Source organism: Lineus longissimus, chromosome 1, assembly GCF_910592395.1.
Source record: "Lineus longissimus chromosome 1, tnLinLong1.2, whole genome shotgun sequence".
NCBI lineage: Eukaryota > Metazoa > Nemertea > Pilidiophora > Heteronemertea > Lineidae > Lineus > Lineus longissimus.
In genome coordinates this window covers 19,855,961-19,883,279 of record NC_088308.1, presented here as the reverse complement: position 1 = coordinate 19,883,279, position 27,319 = coordinate 19,855,961, and the positions used below count along the sequence as shown (strand labels likewise).

The 27,319-nt window shown below is 45.0% G+C and overlaps 2 protein-coding genes across 5 annotated transcripts; one reads left to right on the top strand and one right to left on the bottom strand.

The window, feature by feature from the left end:
- Positions 1-796: 796 nt before the first annotated feature.
- LOC135490908 (nucleolin-like) lies at positions 797-7,102 on the bottom strand. The gene is made up of 11 exons (XM_064776490.1): positions 6,998-7,102; positions 6,539-6,646; positions 6,219-6,287; positions 5,708-5,924; positions 5,230-5,364; positions 4,982-5,023; positions 4,654-4,792; positions 3,840-3,997; positions 3,342-3,474; positions 2,829-2,974; positions 797-2,513 (listed from the first exon to the last, which is right to left on the bottom strand). The coding sequence occupies exons 1-11, from the start codon at positions 7,025-7,027 to the stop codon at positions 2,341-2,343; spliced, it is 1,350 nt and encodes a 449-aa protein (XP_064632560.1). The 5' UTR covers positions 7,028-7,102; the 3' UTR covers positions 797-2,340.
- Positions 7,103-7,345: 243 nt separating this feature from the next.
- Positions 7,346-15,207, top strand: LOC135490884 (nucleolin-like). Of its 4 annotated transcripts, XM_064776474.1 has the most exons (13): positions 7,362-7,456; positions 8,005-8,586; positions 9,586-9,751; positions 9,933-10,343; positions 10,647-10,718; positions 11,103-11,171; positions 11,436-11,567; positions 11,922-12,042; positions 12,286-12,419; positions 12,959-13,106; positions 13,294-13,529; positions 13,774-14,049; positions 14,267-15,207. In XM_064776474.1, exons 3-13 carry the CDS (start codon positions 9,688-9,690, stop codon positions 14,455-14,457), a joined length of 1,854 nt encoding a protein of 617 aa, XP_064632544.1. In that variant the 5' UTR covers positions 7,362-7,456; positions 8,005-8,586; positions 9,586-9,687; the 3' UTR covers positions 14,458-15,207. The 4 variants fall into 4 exon arrangements, with proteins under 4 accessions (XP_064632535.1, XP_064632528.1, XP_064632550.1 ...); XM_064776465.1 differs by lacking the exon at positions 8,005-8,586 and having other exon boundaries at positions 7,346-7,456; positions 12,965-13,106; XM_064776458.1 differs by lacking the exon at positions 8,005-8,586 and having other exon boundaries at positions 7,346-7,456.
- The last annotated feature ends 12,112 nt before the right edge of the window (positions 15,208-27,319 follow it).

Here is a 27,319-nt window from a genome sequence, read left to right as displayed (position 1 = left end):
TATTCTGTTTGGTACTTGTCTTGTTGCCTAGTGCCTGTCCAAAAATGATACTGACAACCACAACATGAATTTAGCATGACCATGTTCTCCCAGCATGCCTTAGAACACCAAATTTACTTACCACAGTTTCAAGATCTGTGGCTGGCTACTCGCCTGTGTTAAATTTTTGGCATAACCATGAAGTGAAATGAAGTATTGATGCCAGGCACCAGTATATTTTTTCATCATTTAGGGAAAGGAGGGGATTCAAAGACATTTTTTTCTTCATGGTATGAAGCTATTTTATAACCATCTGGAGTAAATACTCTTTCATTTGCTTTGTGTCTACAACCTCCTTTCAAAGGATTTCAATAAGTAGACAGAATGAACCAGAAGATTTCCCACTGGTCCTAGAAACACTTCCTAACAGAGCCTGAAGCCCTTTTGTAGGGGTGCTTCAGTGCTATATGGAATTGTTTGCCTCGTATTCCTATGCAAATGTGCACACTATTTAAAACATCCTGTCATGGGTGTGTACGTAGGACCAGTGCCTTTCCTATTTTCTGTGACTGGCAACAGAATGGGCAACACTACAGCATGTTTTAGTAGAGACAACCATGCAAAGTCACATGGAATATGCACTCTTATTGATATAAGCGGTTCCATATAATGTCTGAAAACTAATTGTTTTGCCAAGCTGTATGTATGTCCTGTAGGGGCTTTCAAAGAATTCAAAGAGACAAAAGACGATGCACATTCACGAAGCACGCCATCAGTCTTTTATGAATTGATGATCACGAACTAAAAAAGACAACAATTATTTATTCTATCTTTATTAAAAGAAAGGAAAATGAATTACATGTACACGTGTCATGATATAGTATGGTAAGCGACTGACACTTAGGTAAAAATGCCATTCAGTATATCGAAGACATCAGACAACTCCTTTTTTTCTGAGAAAGTGAAATGCCTTTGCTAAGGACATTAAAAATACCAAAAGATCCCATGTCAATGCTTCAGAATCATAACGAATTTCATTTATACTGACCAAAGTCATAAATCATGTTCCTTGGCAAGTGTTCACCCCACTACATATGACACAGACAACACTGATAGTTAGTATAAACTCTAAGAACCTAAATGTATCATCTACATAAAGCTATACAAGTCAAGATATTCTTGCTAAGTATCATTTGCTGTTTGATATTTCTATGCTCATAAAAACAAATATATAACCCAAGTGCTGCCAATAAATCAGATTGATATAAAGATAGCATTCCAATGAACTTTGTCTTGATGCAATGATAAACACATGTTACATATGCTCACGCCACCATTAAGACATTCACTTCACACCTTTCAGACAATAATCACTGCCAAGCCTATGGCACAAAAGTTTAGGGCAAAACTTTATATTGACTGATCACAACATTCCCTAAACACCCCTCCCCTTCCAATATCCTGTTCTTCATATTTTTTATTGACATAGAAAACCCATCAACAAATCAAATCACCCCAAATCAGTAAGATAAAATTCAGACAATCATGATAAGAATGCGAATATTACAACTAATATTTACCCTTCTTCAGATTATATTTTTGATAAATTCATTCAAGGAAAATGACCCCTCACATGCAACGAGGAACCTGAATCTCAATTGGGTACTTGAGTAGACTTTTTCAAGGCCATGCTGAATTTTATGTTTCAGATACCCCACACTAATTCTTCTACCCTTTGTCAACAGTTTCATCGATTTTTGACACTTTTCGACCAGTTCAACACAAATTACCCAATTAAACATGCAATCTGTTATGCAAATACACTGTGTTAGATAATAGGTAGTTGAGTTGTGTTTTTTTCTTCACCAAAGCATGCTAAGTCACTGTGGATGAGGACACAGTTCACTTTATCAAGCATTGCAGATTGTGCATGGCCTGGGCCATCCCCTCCCCGAGCATACTCTTATGAACATGTGGAAAATAATGAAATATCTCCCAGCCCAAGTGCACAATGATGCAAAAACAGGCCCGGTTTTTTAACATGTTACTCAGTCATGAGACACAGTGTCAATGATATTAGGCTGGTTGAGGCACGTCCATGTGGGCATGTCTCTTACAAATGGGCCTATTACACATAAGACAGGCCTTTTGTACAGGTGCCCCTCAACAGGCTATCGTCGACACCGCCTTCAACCATCATAATGGAATCCCATGACTGCCTTAATACCCTCGATCCAGAGTCCACACTGATTCAGAACAAGCTTGCTGTGTATCTTAACACCAGAAGTCCAGCTGCCTGCATCAAGCTACATAGTCCATGAACACATACAGAATAGAATCTCCTTATTTCTAAAAGTTTGTTCATTCACTTTCATCATCCTCATCGTCATCATCATCATCCTCATCGTCATCATCATCTTCATCATCGTCGTCATTAATGTCATCTCCTTCATCATCATCATCATTGTCTTCTTCATCGCCATCATCCTCCTCTTCTAATTTTGCCTTTTTCTTTGCAGGTGCCCCTTTTGTTTCTGAAACAAGCCAAGAAAAACATCAGTCAGCCACTAGTTCTAAGTATCAGCTTCGATACAAAAATCTCTCCCAATGACTGATTAATGACTCATAAAGACTTTATGAATTCTTGACAATATTGATGCAATTTTTATGGGACCTTTTTAATTTCAATACCGGTGCTCTAAAATCACAATCAAAGTTTGGCAGGTATTTGTAACAAATATTTCAATTCAAAGTCAAAGTCTTTTAATAACAGATCTAATAAGGCACTCAAGCTCTAGATGATTTTCAGACACTTGACAAGTTTAGGAAGTCATGACTCAAACATTTACCCTTGGTCTTTTTTGGTCTCTTTTTTCCTTCCCGTGATTTTTTAGCAAAAAGTACTGTAAGTCTGTGACCCGCTGTAATTTTATCTTGTATACTATCATGTGCTGCTTTTGCTTCTTCTTCAGTGGCAAAATGAACAAAACCATATCTGGAAGGATAGAAATACAAAGTTGGTTTGATTTTAAGTAAAATTGAGAAATAGTTGGTGGCGCTGATTTTTATAAGGGAATGGACAAATAATTTACCTCAAGTTTCTATCACAACATTGCAATTCCCTGGTGACAGCCAGCACCACGGAGCGGGGACTGTAATTATCTTGGTACCCTACTTACCAAGTCCACTTCGTTTGGCCAATGGCCTACACCACTGAATTCTTAGCATCACATCATCAAAAATAGATGTCAGCACTAAGTTGTTAAGATGACACTTCTCACCCCCGAACTTCAATCCCAGGATGACCTTCTGTTCCATTGAATCTTCAAACTAATTGATACCATTTATTTCATCTAGCTTACCCTGTTGGTTTCTTATCCTTGCCATGGATAGGTAGCGTGACGTTATAAGCCTTAGGAAATAATTCCTTCAATTTCTCTGATGTCATATCCACATCAAACCCGGTCACATACAATTTGGTGGCATCTATGTCTTCTGAAATGGGAAATTAGCAAGTAACGTGTCAAATTCTAAGAATTATAATCATCATGAAAGAAATGGCTGGGATAGAAAACATTTGTTGGTCTGTTTGTCACAGATACGGTTACAGTTTACTCTTAGGCAGTTATGTCTACATCCCTTTAGTTTCTAGAACTGTACCAGAATAAATTGTTTACCCCAACATATTTCTGAGGGTCGAAACCGAGCAGGTTACATGTTTATTTTTACACCCTCTTATCAGAAAACAAGTTGCTGATGACGCAAATGTTCAGAGGCTGTCCTTGAATAGAAGTCAAGATCCCCAGATCTGTGAACTTGAGTGTCATTCAAGGGGAAGGTTAAGCTTTTCGCTAATCTACCTGGTTTTAATTGCTTTATCTTCTCATGTTCGCTTCTGTGTTGACTCTTGGCACCGACAAAATCTACAAATATTCGTCGTCCTCCTAGAATTTTTCCTTGGAGTGCATGGAAGTTTTTCTCGGCCGTCTCTTCATCCTTGAAGCCCAAAAATGCATATCTGAAAGATGATCAAGAGGATTAGAAGAGGCTGATGCAAGACTTAGACAACTAGGATGAACATAAAATCCATATATAGTCACCGACATGACAAGAACTTTGCTTAAGATGTAGTCAAGTATAAGCAGGAATATAAAGGATGTATCATTTACTCCTTGACTTACTGACATTACTTTAGCACTAATGCTTGGCCTGAAGTACCAGAGTTAGATACAGAAGGTTCAAATTTAGTGCAAACAAGGGATGGAGAGGGGCGAGTCAAACAGATGACAGCTATTTCCTGAAAATGTGGTCGAGTATAAGCAGGATTATTACGACATATGATAATCATCCTTGACTTACTGACGTTACTGTAGCATTAATGCTTGGCCTAAAGTATCATATTTAGGTACAGAAGGTTCAAATTTAGTGCAAACAAGGGATGGAGAGGGGAGAGTCAAACAGATGACAGCTATGTTCCTGAAAATGTGGTCGAGTATAAGCAGGATTATTACGACATATGATAATCATCCTTGACTTACTGACGTTACTGTAGCACTAATGCTTGGCCTAAAGTATCATAGTTAGATACAGAAGGTTCAAATTTAGTGCAAACTTTGAAACAGCAATAAGCTGCTAACAGGAAACCTCCTCAAGTTGATCGTGGAAATGCCTCACCCTCTATGCTCCATTGCACCCCGTCGCATTTTTGTATTTAACCGTACTTCTTCAACATCTGGAGATAACATTTTAAGAGATTCTTCTGTTACGGCCTCCCGTAAATGTTTTATGAACAACGTACGTCGGTCTCGTTCATCTGAAAGATAACATGAATATACGTACATGTAGTTATCAAATATCTCCAAGAGCTCTCTGTCAGTCAAACTATGCTAAATGATTGTAACTGGAGGCTTAATCATTTGGGGTGGTCTCAGCGAGTTGTATAGCTCAAACAGACATCTGTCGAGTCATCATTACAGAGACTTGAATGTGAATTGAAGCCTACCTCTTCTCTTGGAATCCGCCGAAAGTTCTTTTTCGATGGAAGCTGTAAAAAGTATGTACACCTCAGAATAATACGGCTGAATGATAACACAAAATCATATCTTGGGATCTAAAACCAGGACAACGACGATGATCTGCTTACATCACTTCTGCTTCAGGGTTGTCAAGATACTAAATTAAAAGTATGCAAGAGGTGCAATTTCTGAACACCACGAAATAAATGTGTTTACATAAAGAGACTTTACATACCAGAAATATCAATACCTCTGTTCCCCTTCTTATTTGCACTATTTTTGGAGTCCTTTCTAGCTTTAATAACTTCTGCATTACTACTACTAGATGCTGCACCTTTTTTGGTCTTCTTTTGCAACTGGTTCTTTGTGGCTGAAAAATAGGCAATAAAGGATCATTGACAGATTTGCTTCATCAGACAGCAATTGTGAAGGATACAACAACGCAAGAGCATTCATATAACCGACAGTTCCATCAGTTCACATGAGATTGCATTCATCATGACTACTTTTTTGGCAAACTTATCATCCCAGTCCATTTTGTACTTGATAGGTAAGGTAAAGTTGAACAACCATAGCCCCTACAGTGGAGAAAAAAACCGACTGGACATACACATTAATAATGCACACAAAGGCTCTAATTGTGTCGGGGTTATAAATGGACAACCTTACATCATTTCATGTTATAACGGGAGAAAAGTGCTGTAAAAACAAACCTGCTACAATTTCTTCTTCGAGATCACTTCCCCCTTCTTCATCCTCATCCTCATCCTCATCCTCATCCTCATCATCTTCATCATCATCATCGTCGTCGTCGTCGTCATCATCCTCATCATCATCCTCCTCCTCATCAATATCACTGTCAGCAGAATCATCATCGTCGTCATCAGCAGCCATTAAATCTTCATCGTCCTCAGATTCTTCTGATCCTCCCTAGAATATATAGAAAAGAAAACAATTCACATCAGCATCATCTTTGGAGAGAGCAATTGCACAGTGGAAAAGCATCAAACTAGTGATCAGAAGGCCGTTTTCATACCTGGATGGACATGTGTATCCGTCCATGTTTCCTATTGTGCAGTACTTGAGATTTGCCAGGGAAAAGTTCAAATCTATTGGAAGGACAACTTTCCACTGAACTACAATGTACTACAACTAGGCAATAGTTCAAGAAATCAGAAGGAAGTCAACTGCCTATTCTGCTTCATAACCAAATGTCAAACATACCTTTGCCATCATAGCTAACAATTTTTCTGTGTCCTTCTTTCCTTTGTACTTAAGATTTTTCATCAATGCCTGGAAAATATTGATTTATCTATATGAATTCATAAAGCTATCCACATGCTCTGAACATTACACTTTGCCAAATCAAACCAGATGAGTTAGTAATGAGTTGAATTGAGAGATTCTTGCTTGTTTCATGAATCATGATAATTTTATGCATCCCAAATTGATCTAGACACACAGTCAAGTCCACTATGAAGTTAGTTCCTTATGAAGACAAAGTCACAATCAGATGGTTGGGATAATATCGTTTTTAAAGTCACCTTGATATCATCCTCATCTTTAGGTTCCTCCACTGGCTTCTTCCGCAGCTGTGGTGCCGACTTTGGTGCTTTTAAAGTGCTACCCCTCACCTTCGCAGGCTGGGGAGTCTGAAATAGTGAAAAGACAAAACGATAGATTGAGACTGAATACTGGACAGAAAAGACGGGTACACTGGTTACAGGGATGTAAATCCCATTTTGGTTTATGTTCATGAAAATGGAATAATTATTGGATGGATGTGCTTACATTTCCAGATGACCTCAGAAACATTATTTATGATGTGGAGGTTTTTTTTGGGACACACTGTTACAGCTATGCGTGTAAATGCCTGTAAAATGCACTACAAAATCCAAAAAACATTTTGATAGACAGAAAAAACGGGCGCAAGAGACACAATTTCAAGGTCAATCTGCTATTACTGAGGACCAACAAATTTAAAAAAAACAAAAAGGCTTTACCTTGGACAATTTCTTGCTTTTTGAAAGCATTGGGAGTTGGGGTTTATAGATTGAAGAATTCAGAAAATTATTAGTTTATGAAGATTACTTGATCACAAAACCACGTGGTATCCACTTGGCTTTTGAAATATAGCCAGAGATTCGGATAAAAACTGTTTAGTCTTATATTCATAACAAGATATGCAAACTTAATAAACTCAGGTATTACTCACTTGAGACATACATAACTATAACTTCGACTCTAAAGCTGTTACTATTGAAATAACGGTTTGCAAAGATAATTGTAATTGGTGATTCAGAATCGAGGCGTAAGTAATGTGCGCTTGTCGATGCGCAAAAGCATTCCACCACGTGCTGTCCTTTCCAAAACTTCTCTCGGTCTGGTGTGAAGTGTTTTTCAATTCGCCCCGAATTCACCACGAAATAATCATGCCAGTTGTAAAAGCTAAGCAATCAAAGGTAATATAGAAACCAAACATACATTTGCCACATTTGTATATTGATATTTTGTCCAGCTCTTTCGATTTTTGACTGTTTTCACATCCAAGAAATTAACCTTGGTCATGCTCTTTGCTGGCCCATGCTGCGCATGTGTATTGCCCATACATTATGTACAACCTCAGTGTATATAGTATTGCACTATAGCAACACGTGGTGATGGCTTCTTCGAATCTAGGTGGACCTTGCTAAAATGATGAATGGGTGTAGGACTTATTTTGTTGGAGCCAATTTTGATTCTCCCAAACAATCAGAATGACTACATAGACAGTACATAGGTCCAATTCTGAACCACGAAGCCTAATTCAGTTTGGGAAAATCTGTATGAACGAAAAGGTTTGATAATACGCAGCATTGGGGTCAAAGTTTCGGGTTTCCTCAACATACGAGGCTATATCAGGTTTTCGAAACATAACGGAACTCGGGAACGAAAATTAGAATGAAATATGCATGCGAAAATTACAAATTTACGTTTCCTTGCATTTCTCAAATTCTTCATCTTATTTCAGGTTTGTAAGTGGACAATTATTGTTGGTTATGAAAGGCGATCTTTCATAGATATATGCCCCTTGGCGACAAGGGTGTAATAGGTGTTTTATCCTTTGGCGACAAAGGAAATAGGGCGGTCGAACAAATTCCTTTGGCGTCAAAGGAAAGAGTGTGGTTCTGGTGTTATCCTTTGGCGACAAAGGATATAGGGCGGTCCAGGTGAATTCCTTTGGTAAAAAAGGAAAGAGGGCAGTTCAGGTGTTTTCCTTTGGCAACAAAGGAAAGTTAAGCCCTTCACCATGAAATAGGATGGCAATGGAGAGACTGGGTGCGTGCCCATGTCTGCAGGTCTTTGTATCCCTTGGCGTCAGGGGAAGGTCGGTGGCTGAAGGGAAGGTGTGATTGGCTATATAATGGGTTCTCTTGACGTCAAGAGAATATCAATAGGTAGATGTCGCTCCATAATTCAGTGGCGATCCTACTCGTAAGGATCGAGGTAATTGCCACGAGGTGGCAGGGTGAACCTTGGCGTCAAGGTTGAAGGACTGGTTGTGATGGTACTCGACGGTCACTTCTGATTCCCGAAGCCTTGTTCCTGCCAGGTATGTAGCCAAACCAGGATGTTGTGGTGTGTTTAGTATCTAACTGTAGTGGACAGGGCTAGCATTGGCAGAAATAAACACAATATTTGTGAAATCATCAGATGTCGCAGTAAAAAGTGCTATTTTCCGTGTATTGTTGACAAACTACATGTTCTTGTGGTGATAGCAAATTTAAAATATTTGGCAATTTGTGTTCGTAAATCAGAATTTGAGAGGGATGCAGAAACTCCATGTTACTAGAGTAGATGAACTAAAAGCAGACAGAGGATGTACACATATGCTATTTATCCGATCCTTCTGCTATTTGATTGGTCGACAAAATTTAAGGCTATGCAAATGCTGTGCTTGATTTCACTGTGCTGCCCTTGTCCACCAAGTCAAAAGGATTCATTTTTGCTGAAATTTATTATGAGAGTATTAAAAGGTCTTCGATCTGTTATCTATTGATAAGTGCCTGTTTCTGTCACATTAAACACAATGTTGTAACAGTGTGTCTGTTTAAATACTCTTTGAATTATAGATGTTTTGGCACAATCGCTTTCAATAAATACTTAATGCATCCTTTTGGTTGATTTCATATTGTATTAATGAAATGTATGTCACTTGTTCAACAGAATCCTAACCCCATTTTCAGGACTCGCAGGCTGTGGATCTCCATTACGATTAGCTACTCTGGAATAGTCTGTTGAAAGAATCCCTATTTCATTTGGTTCATTCTAAATCTAGAAGTCTTCTCTAAATCTGAAGTTCAAATTCTTGATTTGATATGAAACCCTAGTGTCTAAATGAATTATGAATATGATTCAAAAACCCTGGTGGAACCTCCCTTAGAAGGACATCTTTCTTTATTGGGGACAGCCATACTGGTCTAATCAGGACACCTCATTAAGGACAGCATTTGTCCCAAAGGTTTCCTTCACAGGGAGGTTCTCCTGAATTTCCAGACCAGACCACCCATTCTTTCTTTGACTGTTCATTATCGTATCAATTGTATTTCAGAAAACTAAGGCTGAGCCTGCCAAGAAATCCAAGAAGGCCCCACCAAAGAAAGTTGTCGAAGAGGAATCGTCTGAAGAAGACAGCGATGACTCTGATGAGGAAATGGCCCCAGCTCAACCAGTAAAGGCTGTCAAGAAACCAGCAAAGATGGAAGTAGACAGTGATGGTATGTAGTACTTCCGCTTGGCAGGATTTCATTCAGTGGAACTGGGGTTTTGGCAGTACAACTTAACTATTCAACTTCAACAGACAAGGATCTGTAAGAAATATGTAGTCTTCCTACTTGCTGATTAGCCTAAACTAATTGTCAAATTCGTTTTTAAATGTGTAACTGTTCACAATTGCAGAGGATGAATCTAGTGAGGATGAAAAACCTGCCAAAAAACGCAAAGCTGAAGCCAAGGCCCCCACTCCTAAATCAAAGAAAGCCAAGAAGGAGGTGGCACCACCACCACCAGAAGACAGTGATGACGAGTCTGATGAAGATGATGAGAGTGAAGAAGAAGAAGAAGAAGTAAAACCTGCCAAAAAAGGTAAAGCCGCTGCACAACCAAAGAAGGCCGCACCACCAGCAGCCGAAGAAAGTGATGATGATGATGAAGACGACGAGTCTGAAGATGAGTCAAGCGAGGAGGAAGAAAAACCTGCCATGAAGCGTAAAGCCGCAGCCAAAGCTGCAGCTCCTAAAGCAAAAAAGGCAAAGACAGAAACACCACCAGCAGCAGACAGTGATGATGACGATGATGATTCAGAAGAAGGTGAGCTCGTCACTTTTACTCCCAAATCTTGTGATTTTGTCTAGAATTAGTTGTGGCTGAGAGGTGATTTGGTACTTTCAGTTGTCAATTTTTATTTCCAATAACAAATCCTTGACTTGCTATGATGACAACAGACCCAGCTCGCTTTGAGCTCTGTGAGCGATGAAGAAAACTTGTTCCAACGCTAATCTTGTCTGAGCAATTTCAATTGGATTAAATAATTTACCAGATGTTTAAAAATAATTTTATGTAGGTTGTTGAATGCTAAGTGAAATTGATAGAAAATATGTTTTTATATCGCAGATTCTGATTCTGAAGAGGCTCCCGTTAATGGAAAGAAAGCAAAAAAGGCTGATTCTGATGATGATGATGATGGTATGTGTCCTGTCTGCACTTCCCTTCTAGTTGCATTATTTGTAGAAGACTTGTTAACGTTTTTAAGTAACTAGTACCGATTGCTATGATGACAACAGACCCAGCTCGCTTTGAGCTCTGTGAGCGGTGAAGAAAACTTGTTCCAACGCTAATCTTGTCTGAGCAATTCCACCCCAGTACAGTTGATTTGGTTCAAAACTCGTTTGCATGTCATTCTCTGACTACAAGAAACTCCAGGGTCAGAAAGCATCCTGTCGGTGATAAGAACTGGATTAAAGCAATAATGGAACTTCCTTTCCTGAGGAATAGGTGTACGACTGCGACCTACCATGATAATGTTTCCAGATTCTTCTCTGCAATAAGTCTACTTTAAATCCATTTCAGATGACGATGATGAAGAAGATAGCGAGGAGGAGAGCTCTGAGGAAAAGGAGGGGACAGAATCATCGGAAGGTAAAACGCTTTCTTGCCCGGCAATTGTGTCAATAAGGGCAATACTTGCTGTGTGTCTGTGTTGAAAGATTGGTGGAGGAATATATGAATATCTTGTGTTCTGCCCTTCATCGTGGGCCACTACATAATAACAACACGTGTTGATGGTCTGTTCATGATATCCATGATAAGTGCATCTGCTTGTTAAAATGAGAATGATCATTCCCTATCTTGGCGAGTGATTAATTGAGAAGTTGATTGTGACTTCCTGTTGCCATTCCACAGATGAAGAAGACTCTGACGAGGAGAGTGAAGAGGAATCCGAGTCCGAAGAAGGAGAAACAGTTGTGCCCAAAAAGGCTAAAAAATCTGAAAAACTTGCGAAATCAAAGGATAATAAAAAAGAACAGGTTGAAGGTACTTGTACTATAAATGCATTGGCTTAGAACAATATCATTTGGCAACAGGATAATCAAGTGGCGAACTCCAACTAAGGAAAGATGGCATCTTCTGTTTTAGATTAAGCCTAACCTTGACTGGAGGAGATATAATGCTAACTTTCTTTCCTAACTTGACTTTGTACGATAACAAATTTTCAGCTGCTGCTCTTGAGATACTATTCCACCACTTTGAAAAGGTTTCTGGGACACCCGATTAGTTATGCCAATAGCTACAAGATGTGAATTCGGCAGATCTGGCTACCTATTTCTCTGCACTGTCTCTCTTTTTCTTAACCAAGAATGCGACTAATTTTTTCCCGATCTTTTTCAGCCCAGAAAGTCACCTTATATGTTGGAAACGTGAAAGCTGAAGTTGAAGAAAAACATCTCCTGAAATTCTTCAAGAAGAACGACATCGCAGTCGCAGCAGTGAGACGATTGGAAGGCAAAAGGTAAGCACTTAACGCTACAGATTATTCACGCTAATCTCTGGTTCTGCTGTCATTGTGGAGATGATAAGTTTATGTGCTGCGGTAAACCAAAGGTCACTTGCGGCTGTCAACTTGGCAAGGTGACACTAGTATTTTGGCATTCAGTGCAGTGATGAGCATTGACAAGTCGTACTGTATAAATAAACAGATGATGCAAGGCCAACTGAGAGCTGGTAACTTTAAAATACAACCATATCCTTCCAGGTTTGGCCATGTTGACCTTGCAAATGCCTCTGACCTTCCAAAAGCCCTGGCACTCAATGGACAGGAACTTAAGGGTGATGCCCTCAAAATCGAAGAATCCAGGGCCCCTGGTACGCCAAGAACTCCAAGTGCAGGTAAAAAAAGCATAATTATTTCCTTCATTTATCACAGGCAATTTGCTTTGCAATATAAATCAATGTGGGTCTCTGATGTTGTCTGACAATGTTGGTAAAAGCAATTTGGGGGGGGTCTGCTTGGCCTGGCCTGGTTGACTCCTTGGTGAGCATGGCCATCCAACCTGTTGCTTGAAGTAGTTGGACATCTGCAGTTGTGGTGTGTGGCTTCTTTGGCTCTACATTTCTTCTGACTTAACAAGTCGGCCTGATGGCTATGATATGACCTTGAACTCGGCTTGGTTCAGTGATGAGCGATGACGAGTCCTACTGTCAAATAGACGGAATAATGAGGACAAACGAGGCATTTGACTGAGAACTGGCCCTCAAGGTTACTTAATTTGGTTTCTGTCCCTTTTGACTATTTAGCAGTGGACCCACCTTAGACTATTAAACTTGGTTTTTCCTTGCACCATCATGCATTATGCAAGTCATCGAATTCATGTTAAAAAAATTGGCACAAATGATAATGCTTCAATTCCGATTCGTTCTTGTTTAAGGTGTAGGTGGAGGTGGAGATGGAGACGGTCAGCCTAAGAAGCTGTACATCAAAAACATCGGTGAGGATGTTACAGAAACTATGCTCGATGAAATCTTCCCTGGTTCTAACGATATCTTCATACCAAAACGAGATGGTGTACCAAAAGGGTAAGAGAACAGTTCTTACGGAAATGCTGCCCATTGTAAATCTCAAATATTTAAGTTTTCAGTGAATAAGAAGTTTTTTTAGTGTACACGAATTAATTTTATCAACACAGGTTTGTGTCTTTTGCGTGAAATTGTTTGTCAGTTTTGCACTGTTTCAGAATAATAACAGCAGATTTTCTTATCACAGGTTTGCATACATTCAATTTGATGATCCTAAAGCTGTTGACAAATACATCAAGAGCAAGCAAGGTGTTGAATTGAGTGGGGAGAGTCTGTTCTTGGATGTTGCCACGCCAAAGCCCTCAACCCCAAGAGGTGGGCGAGGAGGCGGCTTCGGTCGAGGAGGCGGTTTTGGACGAGGAGGTGGTTTCGGCCGAGGTGGTGGTGGTGGGGAGAGAAGGTCATTTGGAGATCGTCAAGAACGTAAGTTTTGACAGCCAGATGGCTGATTGAGTATATTGAGTTGCTGTGATGACAACAGACCCAGCTCGCTTTGAGCTCTGTGAGCGATGAAGAAAACTTGTTCCAACGCTAATCTTGTCTGAGCAATTCAATAACACTGCAAAAAAGAGATGATGTCAACTAGATTAAAAACCAGTACATCTCTGTAATCCACTGAAGTTATGTGCAGGGCATTTTCTTATTGGTTATACTCGTACACTTTCAGCTGCTGCGGGCGAGACTAGCACGATCATCGTCAAGAACCTCAGCTATGACACAACAGAAAATGGCCTCGGTTCTTATTTCACTAACACAACAAGATGTAAACTTCTGACAGATAGGGACACTGGCCGATCGAGAGGAATGGCGTTCATCAGTTTTCCATCGCCTGCTGAAGCAACAGAAGCCCATAAGTCCATGAACAACTCTGATATTGATGGCAGAAGTGTGCACATCGGTTATGCAAATGACTTCGGTAGCTCTCCTGGTGGTGGGCGAGGAGGTAAGAATAGTTCAGACCCGAGAGATTCTTGGTGATAATATATAGTATAGAATTCTATTTTCTAGTTATATCATTTGGTTGTGATCTTTTATTTGAATACTGCATAACAATTTGGAACTTGGGATTTTCTTCTGCTGATATGTTTGAATTTGGCTGGAGAACGCATTTCAGCCACTACTGAAAGTGTTTAAACCCAATTTTCACATTTGTTTTTAAGGTGGATTCGGAGGTGGCCGTGGAGGACGAGGTGGATTTGGTGATCGAGGTCGGGGACGTGGAGGATTTGACAGGAGAGGAGGTGGTGGACGAGGGGGTCGGGGAGGTCGTGGTGGTGGTGCCAGTGCAGCTCACAAGGGCGCCATCCAAGACTTTGCAGGAAAGAAGAAAGTGTTCAATGACGATGATTAGATTCAGATATTTCAAAGGACATTTCTTGGAACATTTGTGGAAACAAAGACATAAACATTGGTTGTGTGTGATAAGTGTTGTTCTTATGAACATTGTCTGTGTTGTCATTGACTGAGACTAGACTTTGGTATTATCATGGACAAAATGTTGTGAAACATGACTTTTCCAAACAAAAAAATTGTAAATCTAAGAAAAACTCTAGTTTAGGAGATGGTCTCATCATATCGCACGAGTCACCTTGTTCTCAACATTCCAACCAAAATGTTTGTTTTATTTTCTCGAGTCAAGTTTTTCTTAAAGCCTCTGGCTGGTATCTTGAAAAGGGGTATTATAGTCAATCGTACTAGTGTGTTCATGTGGGGTTTTTACTGTTGTCAAGTGACAGTGTTTGGGCGAGAACTAGAGGTGGTCTAGTATGTACTTGTTGAGACTTTTATCTTTTTGTTAGAAGTTGTTTACTTGAGACAAATTGTGGAAATAGAACAATGTGTCTTGTTGGTTTATATCTTGGCGCTGCCTGGTCAAAATACGGAACTTGTTGATTTTATTGGCTGATAATGAAAAAAAAAACTGTTATGAATTTTAAATGGCAGTGCTGGTCACAGAGAATTAAGGGGTGGCGTTGACAACATTTTTAGGAAAAACAAAAAGAATTGAGATGTCTTTTATATATACAGAGCTTGGTTTTGTTAATAACAAAAGCATGTATTTGTGTTATATTGTATAGAAAATATACTTCACACCAGACTATATCTTGTCATTGTGCATTACTTCAAAGTTGGGAATCGTTGCTGGGTGGCAACGGGTAGCCTACTATGCATAATACTATGCATAATACCATGCATTGGGTCGACCGCTTGTAACTGATCGTTATAGAGCGAGTGCCAGGCTAACTGGACTCTGCCTCCTATTGACTGAGTCCTGAAAGGATCCTTTGCGTTTCCATGATCCATGACAGGATGGATATCGAGAGACGTGTCGGTTCTTTGGCTCCGAGGATAAATTCTGAAGATAAGATCACACTCTCGATATGTTCCGATGATCAGCCGTTCATCCCATTACCCATGGTCCCCATTCAAACCTCAATATCCTTGGCCCGATTTTGTGTACCCGTACTTCTGCTCTGAATATTACCATAGTCGTATACACCTTTCCAGAAATGGGGCGCTGAGTGTCCGAAATAGTGATGTCATAAGGGGAAACTAGGCCTCATGGTTGAGGGACAAAGGAGATAGTCATGGTTGACCAACACACTTGAATGCCTTTAATGACGGACAAGGGGGAAAAAGTTAGTTCCAGTGCAAGCCACCAATTTCGGGAAGCATGTATACGGGGGCACTGTTCCCCACTGCATTGTGTGGACACACTACTGTCTCGTTTTCTGTGCGCATTCATAGCAGTACTTCACCAAGTCCCTTCGAGAACAAGCAGCCTCCATCTACCTTGTTTTGTTGCCCTGAATGACTAAATTTTAAAGTGGATGTGACCGTCTCAATCAGTCTCTTGCTGGTGAACAACCATGTAAGCACAGTGAGAAAGATGAGTCAGTCACACCAAGCCCGATTATGTCCTGCTGGCAGCCCCGCCGTCCCGGCAACACAGTGAGAGGGATGAGACAGTCTCACCCAGTCCAATATGTCCTGTCCCACCGTCCTGTCAATACTGTGAGAAAGATAAGACGGTCACACACTGCCTAATTATGGCGTGTCGTGCTTGCTGCCCCTCCGACCTTTCAATCTGGTTACAAAGATGGGACTGTCAAAGCCAGCCAGATTATGCCTAACCCATCGTCCTATCAACACGTTGAGAGAGACGGAACTGTCACAACCAGCTCGATTATGTCCTGCTGGCTGCCCTGCCGACATGTTAACACGGTAAGAGAGATGAGACAGTCTCAACCAGTCCAATTATGTCCTACCCAACCGTCCTGTCAACACTGCGAGAAAGATAAGACGGTCACACACTGCCTAATTATGGCGTGTAGTACTTGCTGCCCCTCCGTCATTTCAATCTGGTTAGAAAGATGAGACAGTCAAAGGCGTCGTCATATCAACACGATGAGAGAGACGGGACTTTCACAACCAGCCTGATTATGTCCTGCTGGCTGCCCTGCCGACCTGTTAACACGGTTAGAGAGATGAGACTGTCACAACCAGCCCGATTATGTCCTGCTGGCTGCCCTGCCGTCCTGTCACCACGTTGAGAGAGACGAGTCTGTTACAACCAGCGCGATTATGTCCAGCTGGCTGCCCTGCCGACCTGTTAACACGGTAAGAGAAATAAGTCACACCCTGTCCGATTATGTCCTGTTGGCTGCCCTGCTGACCTGTTAACACAGTGAGAGAGATGAGACAGTCACACCCAGTCCGATTATGTCCTGCTGCCTGCCCCGTCGACATGTAAGCACAGTGAGAAAGATGAGTCAGTCACACCAAGCCCGATTATGTCCTGCTGGCTGCCCCGCCGTCCCGGCAACACAGTGAGAGGGATGAGACAGTCTCACCCAGTCCAATATGTCCTGTCCCACCGTCCTGTCAATACTGTGAGAAAGATAAGACGGCCACACACTGCCTAATTATGGCGTGTAGTACTTGCTGCCCCTCCGACCTTTCAATCTGGTTACAAAGATGGGACTGTCAAAGCCAGCCAGATTATGCCTAACCCATCGTCCTATCAACACGTTGAGAGAGACGGGACTGTCACAACCAGCTCGATTATGTCCTGCTGGCTGCCCTGCCGACATGTTAACACGGTAAGAGAGATGAGACAGTCTCAACCAGTCCAATTATGTCCTACCCAACCGTCCTGTCAACACTGCGAGAAAGATAAGACGGTCACACACTGCCTAATTATGGCGTGTAGTACTTGCTGCCCCTCCGTCATTTCAATCTGGTTAGAAAGATGAGACAGTCAAAGGCGTCGTCATATCAACACGATGAGAGAGACGGGACTTTCACAACCAGCTTGATTATGTCCTGCTGACTGCCCTGCCGACCTGTCAACACGGTTAGAGAGATGAGACTGTCACAACCAGCCCGATTATGTCCTGCTGGCTGCCCTGCCGTCCTGTCACCACGTTGAGAGAGACGAGTCTGTTACAACCAGCGCGATTATGTCCAGCTGGCTGCCCTGCCGACCTGTTAACACGGTAAGAGAAATAAGTCACACCCTGTCCGATTATGTCCTGTTGGCTGCCCTGCTGACCTGTTAACACAGTGAGAGAGATGAGACAGTCACACCCAGTCCGATTATGTCCTGCTGCCTGCCCCGTCGACATGTAAGCACGGTGAGAAAGATGAGTCAGTCACACCAAGCCCGATTATGTCCTGCTGGCTGCCCCGCCGTCCCGGCAACACAGTGAGAGGGATGAGACAGTCTCACCCAGTCCAATATGTCCTGTCCCACCGTCCTGTCAATACTGTGAGAAAGATAAGACGGTCACACACTGCCTAATTTTGGCGTGTCGTGCTTGCTGCCCCTCCGACCTTTCAATCTGGTTACAAAGATGGGACTGTCAAAGCCAGCCGGATTATGCCTAACCCATCGTCCTATCAACACGTTGAGAGAGACGGGACTGTCACAACCAGCTCGATTATGTCCTGCTGGCTGCCCTGCCGACATGTTAACACGGTAAGAGAGATGAGACAGTCTCAACCAGTTCAATTATGTCCTACCCAACCGTCCTGTCAACACTGCGAGAAAGATAAGACGGTCACACACTGCCTAATTATGGCGTGTAGTACTTGCTGCCCCTCCGTCATTTCAATCTGGTTAGAAAGATGAGACAGTCAAAGGCGTCGTCATATCAACACGATGAGAGAGACGGGACTTTCACAACCAGCCTGATTATGTCCTGCTGACTGCCCTGCCGACCTGTTAACACGGTTAGAGAGATGAGACTGTCACAACCAGCCCGATTATGTCCTGCTGGCTGCCCTGCCGTCCTGTCACCACGTTGAGAGAGACGAGTCTGTTACAACCAGCGCGATTATGTCCAGCTGGCTGCCCTGCCGACCTGTTAACACGGTAAGAGAAATAAGTCACACCCTGTCCGATTATGTCCTGTTGGCTGCCCTGCTGACCTGTTAACACAGTGAGAGAGATGAGACAGTCACACCCAGTCCGATTATGTCCTGCTGCCTGCCCCGTCGACATGTAAGCACGGTGAGAAAGATGAGTCAGTCACACCAAGCCCGATTATGTCCTGCTGGCTGCCCCGCCGTCCCGGCAACACAGTGAGAGGGATGAGACAGTCTCACCCAGTCCAATATGTCCTGTCCCACCGTCCTGTCAATACTGTGAGAAAGATAAGACGGTCACACACTGCCTAATTATGGCGTGTCGTGCTTGCTGCCCCTCCGACCTTTCAATCTGGTTACAAAGATGGGACTGTCAAAGCCAGCCGGATTATGCCTAACCCATCGTCCTATCAACACGTTGAGAGAGACGGGACTGTCACAACCAGCTCGATTATGTCCTGCTGGCTGCCCTGCCGACATGTTAACACGGTAAGAGAGATGAGACAGTCTCAACCAGTCCAATTATGTCCTACCCAACCGTCCTGTCAACACTGCGAGAAAGATAAGACGGTCACACACTGCCTAATTATGGCGTGTAGTACTTGCTGCCCCTCCGTCATTTCAATCTGGTTAGAAAGATGAGACAGTCAAAGGCGTCGTCATATCAACACGATGAGAGAGACGGGACTTTCACAACCAGCCTGATTATGTCCTGCTGACTGCCCTGCCGACCTGTTAACACGGTTAGAGAGATGAGACTGTCACAACCAGCCCGATTATGTCCTGCTGGCTGCCCTGCCGTCCTGTCACCACGTTGAGAGAGACGAGTCTGTTACAACCAGCGCGATTATGTCCAGCTGGCTGCCCTGCCGACCTGTTAACACGGTAAGAGAAATAAGTCACACCCTGTCCGATTATGTCCTGTTGGCTGCCCTGCTGACCTGTTAACACAGTGAGAGAGATGAGACAGTCACACCCAGTCCGATTATGTCCTGCTGCCTGCCCCGTCGACATGTAAGCACGGTGAGAAAGATGAGTCAGTCACACCAAGCCCGATTATGTCCTGCTGGCTGCCCCGCCGTCCCGGCAACACAGTGAGAGGGATGAGACAGTCTCACCCAGTCCAATATGTCCTGTCCCACCGTCCTGTCAATACTGTGAGAAAGATAAGACGGTCACACACTGCCTAATTATGGCGTGTCGTGCTTGCTGCCCCTCCGACCTTTCAATCTGGTTACAAAGATGGGACTGTCAAAGCCAGCCGGATTATGCCTAACCCATCGTCCTATCAACACGTTGAGAGAGACGGGACTGTCACAACCAGCTCGATTATGTCCTGCTGGCTGCCCTGCCGACATGTTAACACGGTAAGAGAGATGAGACAGTCTCAACCAGTCCAATTATGTCCTACCCAACCGTCCTGTCAACACAGCGAGAAAGATAAGACGGTCACACACTGCCTAATTATGGCGTGTAGTACTTGCTGCCCCTCCGTCATTTCAATCTGGTTGGAAAGATGAGACAGTCAAAGGCGTCGTCATATCAACACGTTGAGAGAGACGGGACTTTCACAACCAGCCTGATTATGTCCTGCTGGCTGCCCTGTCGACCTGTTAACACGGTTAGAGAGATGAGACTGTCACAACCAGCCCGATTATGTCCTGCTGGCTGCCCTGCCGTCCTGTCACCACCTTGAGAGAGACGAGTCTGTTACAACCAGCGCGATTATGTCCAGCTGGCTGCCCTGCCGAACTGTTAACACGGTAAGAGAAATAAGTCACACCCTGTCCGATTATGTCCTGTTGGCTGCCCTGCTGACCTGTTAACACAGTGAGAGAGATGAGACAGTCACACCCAGTCCGATTATGTCCTGCTGCCTGCCCCGTCGACATGTAAGCACAGTGAGAAAGATGAGTCAGTCACACCAAGCCCGATTATGTCCTGCTGGCTGCCCCGCCGTCCCGGCAACACAGTGAGAGGGATGAGACAGTCTCACCCAGTCCAATATGTCCTGTCCCACCGTCCTGTCAATACTGTGAGAAAGATAAGACGGTCACACACTGCCTAATTATGGCGTGTAGTACTTGCTGCCCCTCCGTCATTTCAATCTGGTTAGAAAGATGAGACAGTCAAAGGCGTCGTCATATCAACACGTTGAGAGAGACGGGACTTTCACAACCAGCCTGATTATGTCCTGCTGGCTGCCCTGCCGACCTGTTAACACGGTTAGAGAGATGAGACTGTCACAACCAGCCCGATTATGTCCTGCTGGCTGCCCTGCCGTCCTGTCACCACGTTGAGAGAGACGAGTCTGTTACAACCAGCGCGATTATGTCCAGCTGGCTGCCCTGCCGACCTGTTAACACGGTAAGAGAAATAAGTCACACCCTGTCCGATTATGTCCTGTTGGCTGTCCTTCTGACCTGTTAACACAGTGAGAGAGATGAGACAGTCACACCCAGTCCGATTATGTCCTGCTGCCTGCCCCGTCGACATGTAAGCACAGTGAGAATGATGAGTCAGTAACACCAAGCCCGATTATGTCCTGCTGGCTGCCCCGCCGTCCCGGCAACACAGTGAGAGGGATGAGACAGTCTCACCCAGTCCAATATGTCCTGTCCCACCGTCCTGTCAATACTGTGAGAAAGATAAGACGGTCACACACTGCCTAATTATGGCGTGTCGTGCTTGCTGCCCCTCCGACCTTTCAATCTGGTTACAAAGATGGGACTGTCAAAGCCAGCCAGATTATGCCTAACCCATCGTCCTATCAACACGTTGAGAGAGACGGGACTGTCACAACCAGCTCGATTATGTCCTGCTGGCTGCCCTGCCGACATGTTAACACGGTAAGAGAGATGAGACAGTCTCAACCAGTCCAATTATGTCCTACCCAACCGTCCTGTCAACACTGCGAGAAAGATAAGACGGTCACACACTGCCTAATTATGGCGTGTAGTACTTGCTGCCCCTCTGTCATTTCAATCTGGTTAGAAAGATGAGACAGTCAAAGGCGTCGTCATATCAACACGTTGAGAGAGACGGGACTTTCACAACCAGCCTGATTATGTCCTGCTGGCTGCCCTGCCGACCTGTTAACACGGTTAGAGGGATGAGACTGTCACAACCAGCCCGATTATGTCCTGCTGGCTGCCCTGCCGTCCTGTCACCACGTTGAGAGAGACAAGTCTGTTACAACCAGCGCGATTATGTCCAGCTGGCTGCCCTGCCGACCTGTTAACACGGTAAGAGAAATAAGTCACACCCTGTCCGATTATGTCCTGTTGGCTGCCCTGCTGACCTGTTAACACAGTGAGAGAGATGAGACAGTCACACCCAGTCCGATTATGTCCTGCTGCCTGCCCCCATCGTCCTATCAACACGTTGAGAGAGACGGGACTGTCACAACCAGCTCGATTATGTCCTGCTGGCTGCCCTGCCGACATGTTAACACGGTAAGAGAGATGAGACAGTCTCAACCAGTCCAATTATGTCCTACCCAACCGTCCTGTCAACACTGCGAGAAAGATAAGACGGTCACACACTGCCTAATTATGGCGTGTAGTACTTGCTGCCCCTCCGTCATTTCAATCTGGTTAGAAAGATGAGACAGTCAAAGGCGTCGTCATATCAACACGATGAGAGAGACGGGACTTTCACAACCAGCCTGATTATGTCCTGCTGACTGCCCTGCCGACCTGTTAACACGGTTAGAGAGATGAGACTGTCACAACCAGCCCGATTATGTCCTGCTGGCTGCCCTGCCGTCCTGTCACCACGTTGAGAGAGACGAGTCTGTTACAACCAGCGCGATTATGTCCAGCTGGCTGCCCTGCCGACCTGTTAACACGGTAAGAGAAATAAGTCACACCCTGTCCGATTATGTCCTGTTGGCTGCCCTGCTGACCTGTTAACACAGTGAGAGAGATGAGACAGTCACACCCAGTCCGATTATGTCCTGCTGCCTGCCCCGTCGACATGTAAGCACGGTGAGAAAGATGAGTCAGTCACACCAAGCCCGATTATGTCCTGCTGGCTGCCCCGCCGTCCCGGCAACACAGTGAGAGGGATGAGACAGTCTCACCCAGTCCAATATGTCCTGTCCCACCGTCCTGTCAATACTGTGAGAAAGATAAGACGGTCACACACTGCCTAATTATGGCGTGTCGTGCTTGCTGCCCCTCCGACCTTTCAATCTGGTTACAAAGATGGGACTGTCAAAGCCAGCCGGATTATGCCTAACCCATCGTCCTATCAACACGTTGAGAGAGACGGGACTGTCACAACCAGCTCGATTATGTCCTGCTGGCTGCCCTGCCGACATGTTAACACGGTAAGAGAGATGAGACAGTCTCAACCAGTCCAATTATGTCCTACCCAACCGTCCTGTCAACACAGCGAGAAAGATAAGACGGTCACACACTGCCTAATTATGGCGTGTAGTACTTGCTGCCCCTCCGTCATTTCAATCTGGTTGGAAAGATGAGACAGTCAAAGGCGTCGTCATATCAACACGTTGAGAGAGACGGGACTTTCACAACCAGCCTGATTATGTCCTGCTGGCTGCCCTGTCGACCTGTTAACACGGTTAGAGAGATGAGACTGTCACAACCAGCCCGATTATGTCCTGCTGGCTGCCCTGCCGTCCTGTCACCACGTTGAGAGAGACGAGTCTGTTACAACCAGCGCGATTATGTCCAGCTGGCTGCCCTGCCGAACTGTTAACACGGTAAGAGAAATAAGTCACACCCTGTCCGATTATGTCCTGTTGGCTGCCCTGCTGACCTGTTAACACAGTGAGAGAGATGAGACAGTCACACCCAGTCCGATTATGTCCTGCTGCCTGCCCCGTCGACATGTAAGCACAGTGAGAAAGATGAGTCAGTCACACCAAGCCCGATTATGTCCTGCTGGCTGCCCCGCCGTCCCGGCAACACAGTGAGAGGGATGAGACAGTCTCACCCAGTCCAATATGTCCTGTCCCACCGTCCTGTCAATACTGTGAGAAAGATAAGACGGTCACACACTGCCTAATTATGGCGTGTAGTACTTGCTGCCCCTCCGTCATTTCAATCTGGTTAGAAAGATGAGACAGTCAAAGGCGTCGTCATATCAACACGTTGAGAGAGACGGGACTTTCACAACCAGCCTGATTATGTCCTGCTGGCTGCCCTGCCGACCTGTTAACACGGTTAGAGAGATGAGACTGTCACAACCAGCCCGATTATGTCCTGCTGGCTGCCCTGCCGTCCTGTCACCACGTTGAGAGAGACGAGTCTGTTACAACCAGCGCGATTATGTCCAGCTGGCTGCCCTGCCGACCTGTTAACACGGTAAGAGAAATAAGTCACACCCTGTCCGATTATGTCCTGTTGGCTGTCCTTCTGACCTGTTAACACAGTGAGAGAGATGAGACAGTCACACCCAGTCCGATTATGTCCTGCTGCCTGCCCCGTCGACATGTAAGCACAGTGAGAATGATGAGTCAGTAACACCAAGCCCGATTATGTCCTGCTGGCTGCCCCGCCGTCCCGGCAACACAGTGAGAGGGATGAGACAGTCTCACCCAGTCCAATATGTCCTGTCCCACCGTCCTGTCAATACTGTGAGAAAGATAAGACGGTCACACACTGCCTAATTATGGCGTGTCGTGCTTGCTGCCCCTCCGACCTTTCAATCTGGTTACAAAGATGGGACTGTCAAAGCCAGCCAGATTATGCCTAACCCATCGTCCTATCAACACGTTGAGAGAGACGGGACTGTCACAACCAGCTCGATTATGTCCTGCTGGCTGCCCTGCCGACATGTTAACACGGTAAGAGAGATGAGACAGTCTCAACCAGTCCAATTATGTCCTACCCAACCGTCCTGTCAACACTGCGAGAAAGATAAGACGGTCACACACTGCCTAATTATGGCGTGTAGTACTTGCTGCCCCTCTGTCATTTCAATCTGGTTAGAAAGATGAGACAGTCAAAGGCGTCGTCATATCAACACGTTGAGAGAGACGGGACTTTCACAACCAGCCTGATTATGTCCTGCTGGCTGCCCTGCCGACCTGTTAACACGGTTAGAGGGATGAGACTGTCACAACCAGCCCGATTATGTCCTGCTGGCTGCCCTGCCGTCCTGTCACCACGTTGAGAGAGACAAGTCTGTTACAACCAGCGCGATTATGTCCAGCTGGCTGCCCTGCCGACCTGTTAACACGGTAAGAGAAATAAGTCACACCCTGTCCGATTATGTCCTGTTGGCTGCCCTGCTGACCTGTTAACACAGTGAGAGAGATGAGACAGTCACACCCAGTCCGATTATGTCCTGCTGCCTGCCCCGTCGACATGTAAGCACAGTGAGAAAGATGAGTCAGTCACACCAAGCCCGATTATGTCCTGCTGGCTGCCCCGCCGTCCCGGCAACACAGTGAGAGGGATGAGACAGTCTCACCCAGTCCAATATGTCCTGTCCCACCGTCCTGTCAATACTGTGAGAAAGATAAGACGGTCACACACTGCCTAATTATGGCGTGTAGTACTTGCTGCCCCTCCGTCATTTCAATCTGGTTAGAAAGATGAGACAGTCAAAGGCGTCGTCATATCAACACGTTGAGAGAGACGGGACTTTCACAACCAGCCTGATTATGTCCTGCTGGCTGCCCTGCCGACCTGTTAACACGGTTAGAGAGATGAGACTGTCACAACCAGCCCGATTATGTCCTGCTGGCTGCCCTGCCGTCCTGTCACCACGTTGAGAGAGACGAGTCTGTTACAACCAGCGCGATTATGTCCAGCTGGCTGCCCTGCCGACCTGTTAACACGGTAAGAGAAATAAGTCACACCCTGTCCGATTATGTCCTGTTGGCTGTCCTTCTGACCTGTTAACACAGTGAGAGAGATGAGACAGTCACACCCAGTCCGATTATGTCCTGCTGCCTGCCCCGTCGACATGTAAGCACAGTGAGAATGATGAGTCAGTCACACCAAGCCCGATTATGTCCTGCTGGCTGCCCCGCCGTCCCGGCAACACAGTGAGAGGGATGAGACAGTCTCACCCAGTCCAATATGTCCTGTCCCACCGTCCTGTCAATACTGTGAGAAAGATAAGACGGTCACACACTGCCTAATTATGGCGTGTCGTGCTTGCTGCCCCTCCGACCTTTCAATCTGGTTACAAAGATGGGACTGTCAAAGCCAGCCAGATTATGCCTAACCCATCGTCCTATCAACACGTTGAGAGAGACGGGACTGTCACAACCAGCTCGATTATGTCCTGCTGGCTGCCCTGCCGACATGTTAACACGGTAAGAGAGATGAGACAGTCTCAACCAGTCCAATTATGTCCTACCCAACCGTCCTGTCAACACTGCGAGAAAGATAAGACGGTCACACACTGCCTAATTATGGCGTGTAGTACTTGCTGCCCCTCTGTCATTTCAATCTGGTTAGAAAGATGAGACAGTCAAAGGCGTCGTCATATCAACACGTTGAGAGAGACGGGACTTTCACAACCAGCCTGATTATGTCCTGCTGGCTGCCCTGCCGACCTGTTAACACGGTTAGAGAGATGAGACTGTCACAACCAGCCCGATTATGTCCTGCTGGCTGCCCTGCCGTCCTGTCACCACGTTGAGAGAGACGAGTCTGTTACAACCAGCGCGATTATGTCCAGCTGGCTGCCCTGCCGACCTGTTAACACGGTAAGAGAAATAAGTCACACCCTGTCCGATTATGTCCTGTTGGCTGCCCTGCTGACCTGTTAACACAGTGAGAGAGATGAGACAGTCACACCCAGTCCGATTATGTCCTGCTGCCTGCCCCGTCGACATGTAAGCACGGTGAGAAAGATGAGTCAGTCACACCAAGCCCGATTATGTCCTGCTGGCTGCCCCGCCGTCCCGGCAACACAGTGAGAGGGATGAGACAGTCTCACCCAGTCCAATATGTCCTGTCCCACCGTCCTGTCAATACTGTGAGAAAGATAAGACGGTCACACACTGCCTAATTATGGCGTGTCGTGCTTGCTGCCCCTCCGACCTTTCAATCTGGTTACAAAGATGGGACTGTCAAAGCCAGCCGGATTATGCCTAACCCATCGTCCTATCAACACGTTGAGAGAGACGGGACTGTCACAACCAGCTCGATTATGTCCTGCTGGCTGCCCTGCCGACATGTTAACACGGTAAGAGAGATGAGACAGTCTCAACCAGTTCAATTATGTCCTACCCAACCGTCCTGTCAACACTGCGAGAAAGATAAGACGGTCACACACTGCCTAATTATGGCGTGTAGTACTTGCTGCCCCTCCGTCATTTCAATCTGGTTGGAAAGATGAGACAGTCAAAGGCGTCGTCATATCAACACGTTGAGAGAGACGGGACTTTCACAACCAGCCTGATTATGTCCTGCTGGCTGCCCTGCCGACCTGTTAACACGGTTAGAGAGATGAGACTGTCACAACCAGCCCGATTATGTCCTGCTGGCTGCCCTGCCGTCCTGTCACCACGTTGAGAGAGACGAGTCTGTTACAACCAGCGCGATTATGTCCAGCTGGCTGCCCTGCCGACCTGTTAACACGGTAAGAGAAATAAGTCACACCCTGTCCGATTATGTCCTGTTGGCTGCCCTGCTGACCTGTTAACACAGTGAGAGAGATGAGACAGTCACACCCAGTCCGATTATGTCCTGCTGCCTGCCCCGTCGACATGTAAGCACAGTGAGAAAGATGAGTCAGTCACACCAAGCCCGATTATGTCCTGCTGGCTGCCCCGCCGTCCCGCAACACAGTGAGAGGGATGAGACAGTCTCACCCAGTCCAATATGTCCTGTCCCACCGTCTTGTCAATACTG

What these genes read in the sequence shown, in the direction of transcription:
- LOC135490884 (XM_064776458.1), top strand. Translation starts at nt 7,427, where the DNA reads ATGCCAGTTGTAAAAGCTAAGCAATCAAAG. An exon ending in TAAAAGCTAAGCAATCAAAG is followed by an intron (nt 7,457 to 9,585) that starts GTAATATAGAAA and finishes ATTGTATTTCAG; the next exon opens with AAAACTAAGGCTGAGCCTGC. An exon ending in CGATGATGATTCAGAAGAAG is followed by an intron (nt 10,344 to 10,646) that starts GTGAGCTCGTCA and finishes TTTATATCGCAG; the next exon opens with ATTCTGATTCTGAAGAGGCT.
- LOC135490908 (XM_064776490.1), bottom strand. Translation starts at nt 7,027, where the DNA reads ATGCTTTCAAAAAGCAAGAAATTGTCCAAG. An exon ending in AAGATGAGGATGATATCAAG is followed by an intron (nt 6,288 to 6,538) that starts GTGACTTTAAAA and finishes AATATTTTCCAG; the next exon opens with GCATTGATGAAAAATCTTAA. An exon ending in AAGGATAAGAAACCAACAGG is followed by an intron (nt 2,975 to 3,341) that starts GTAAGCTAGATG and finishes CTATCCTTCCAG; the next exon opens with ATATGGTTTTGTTCATTTTG.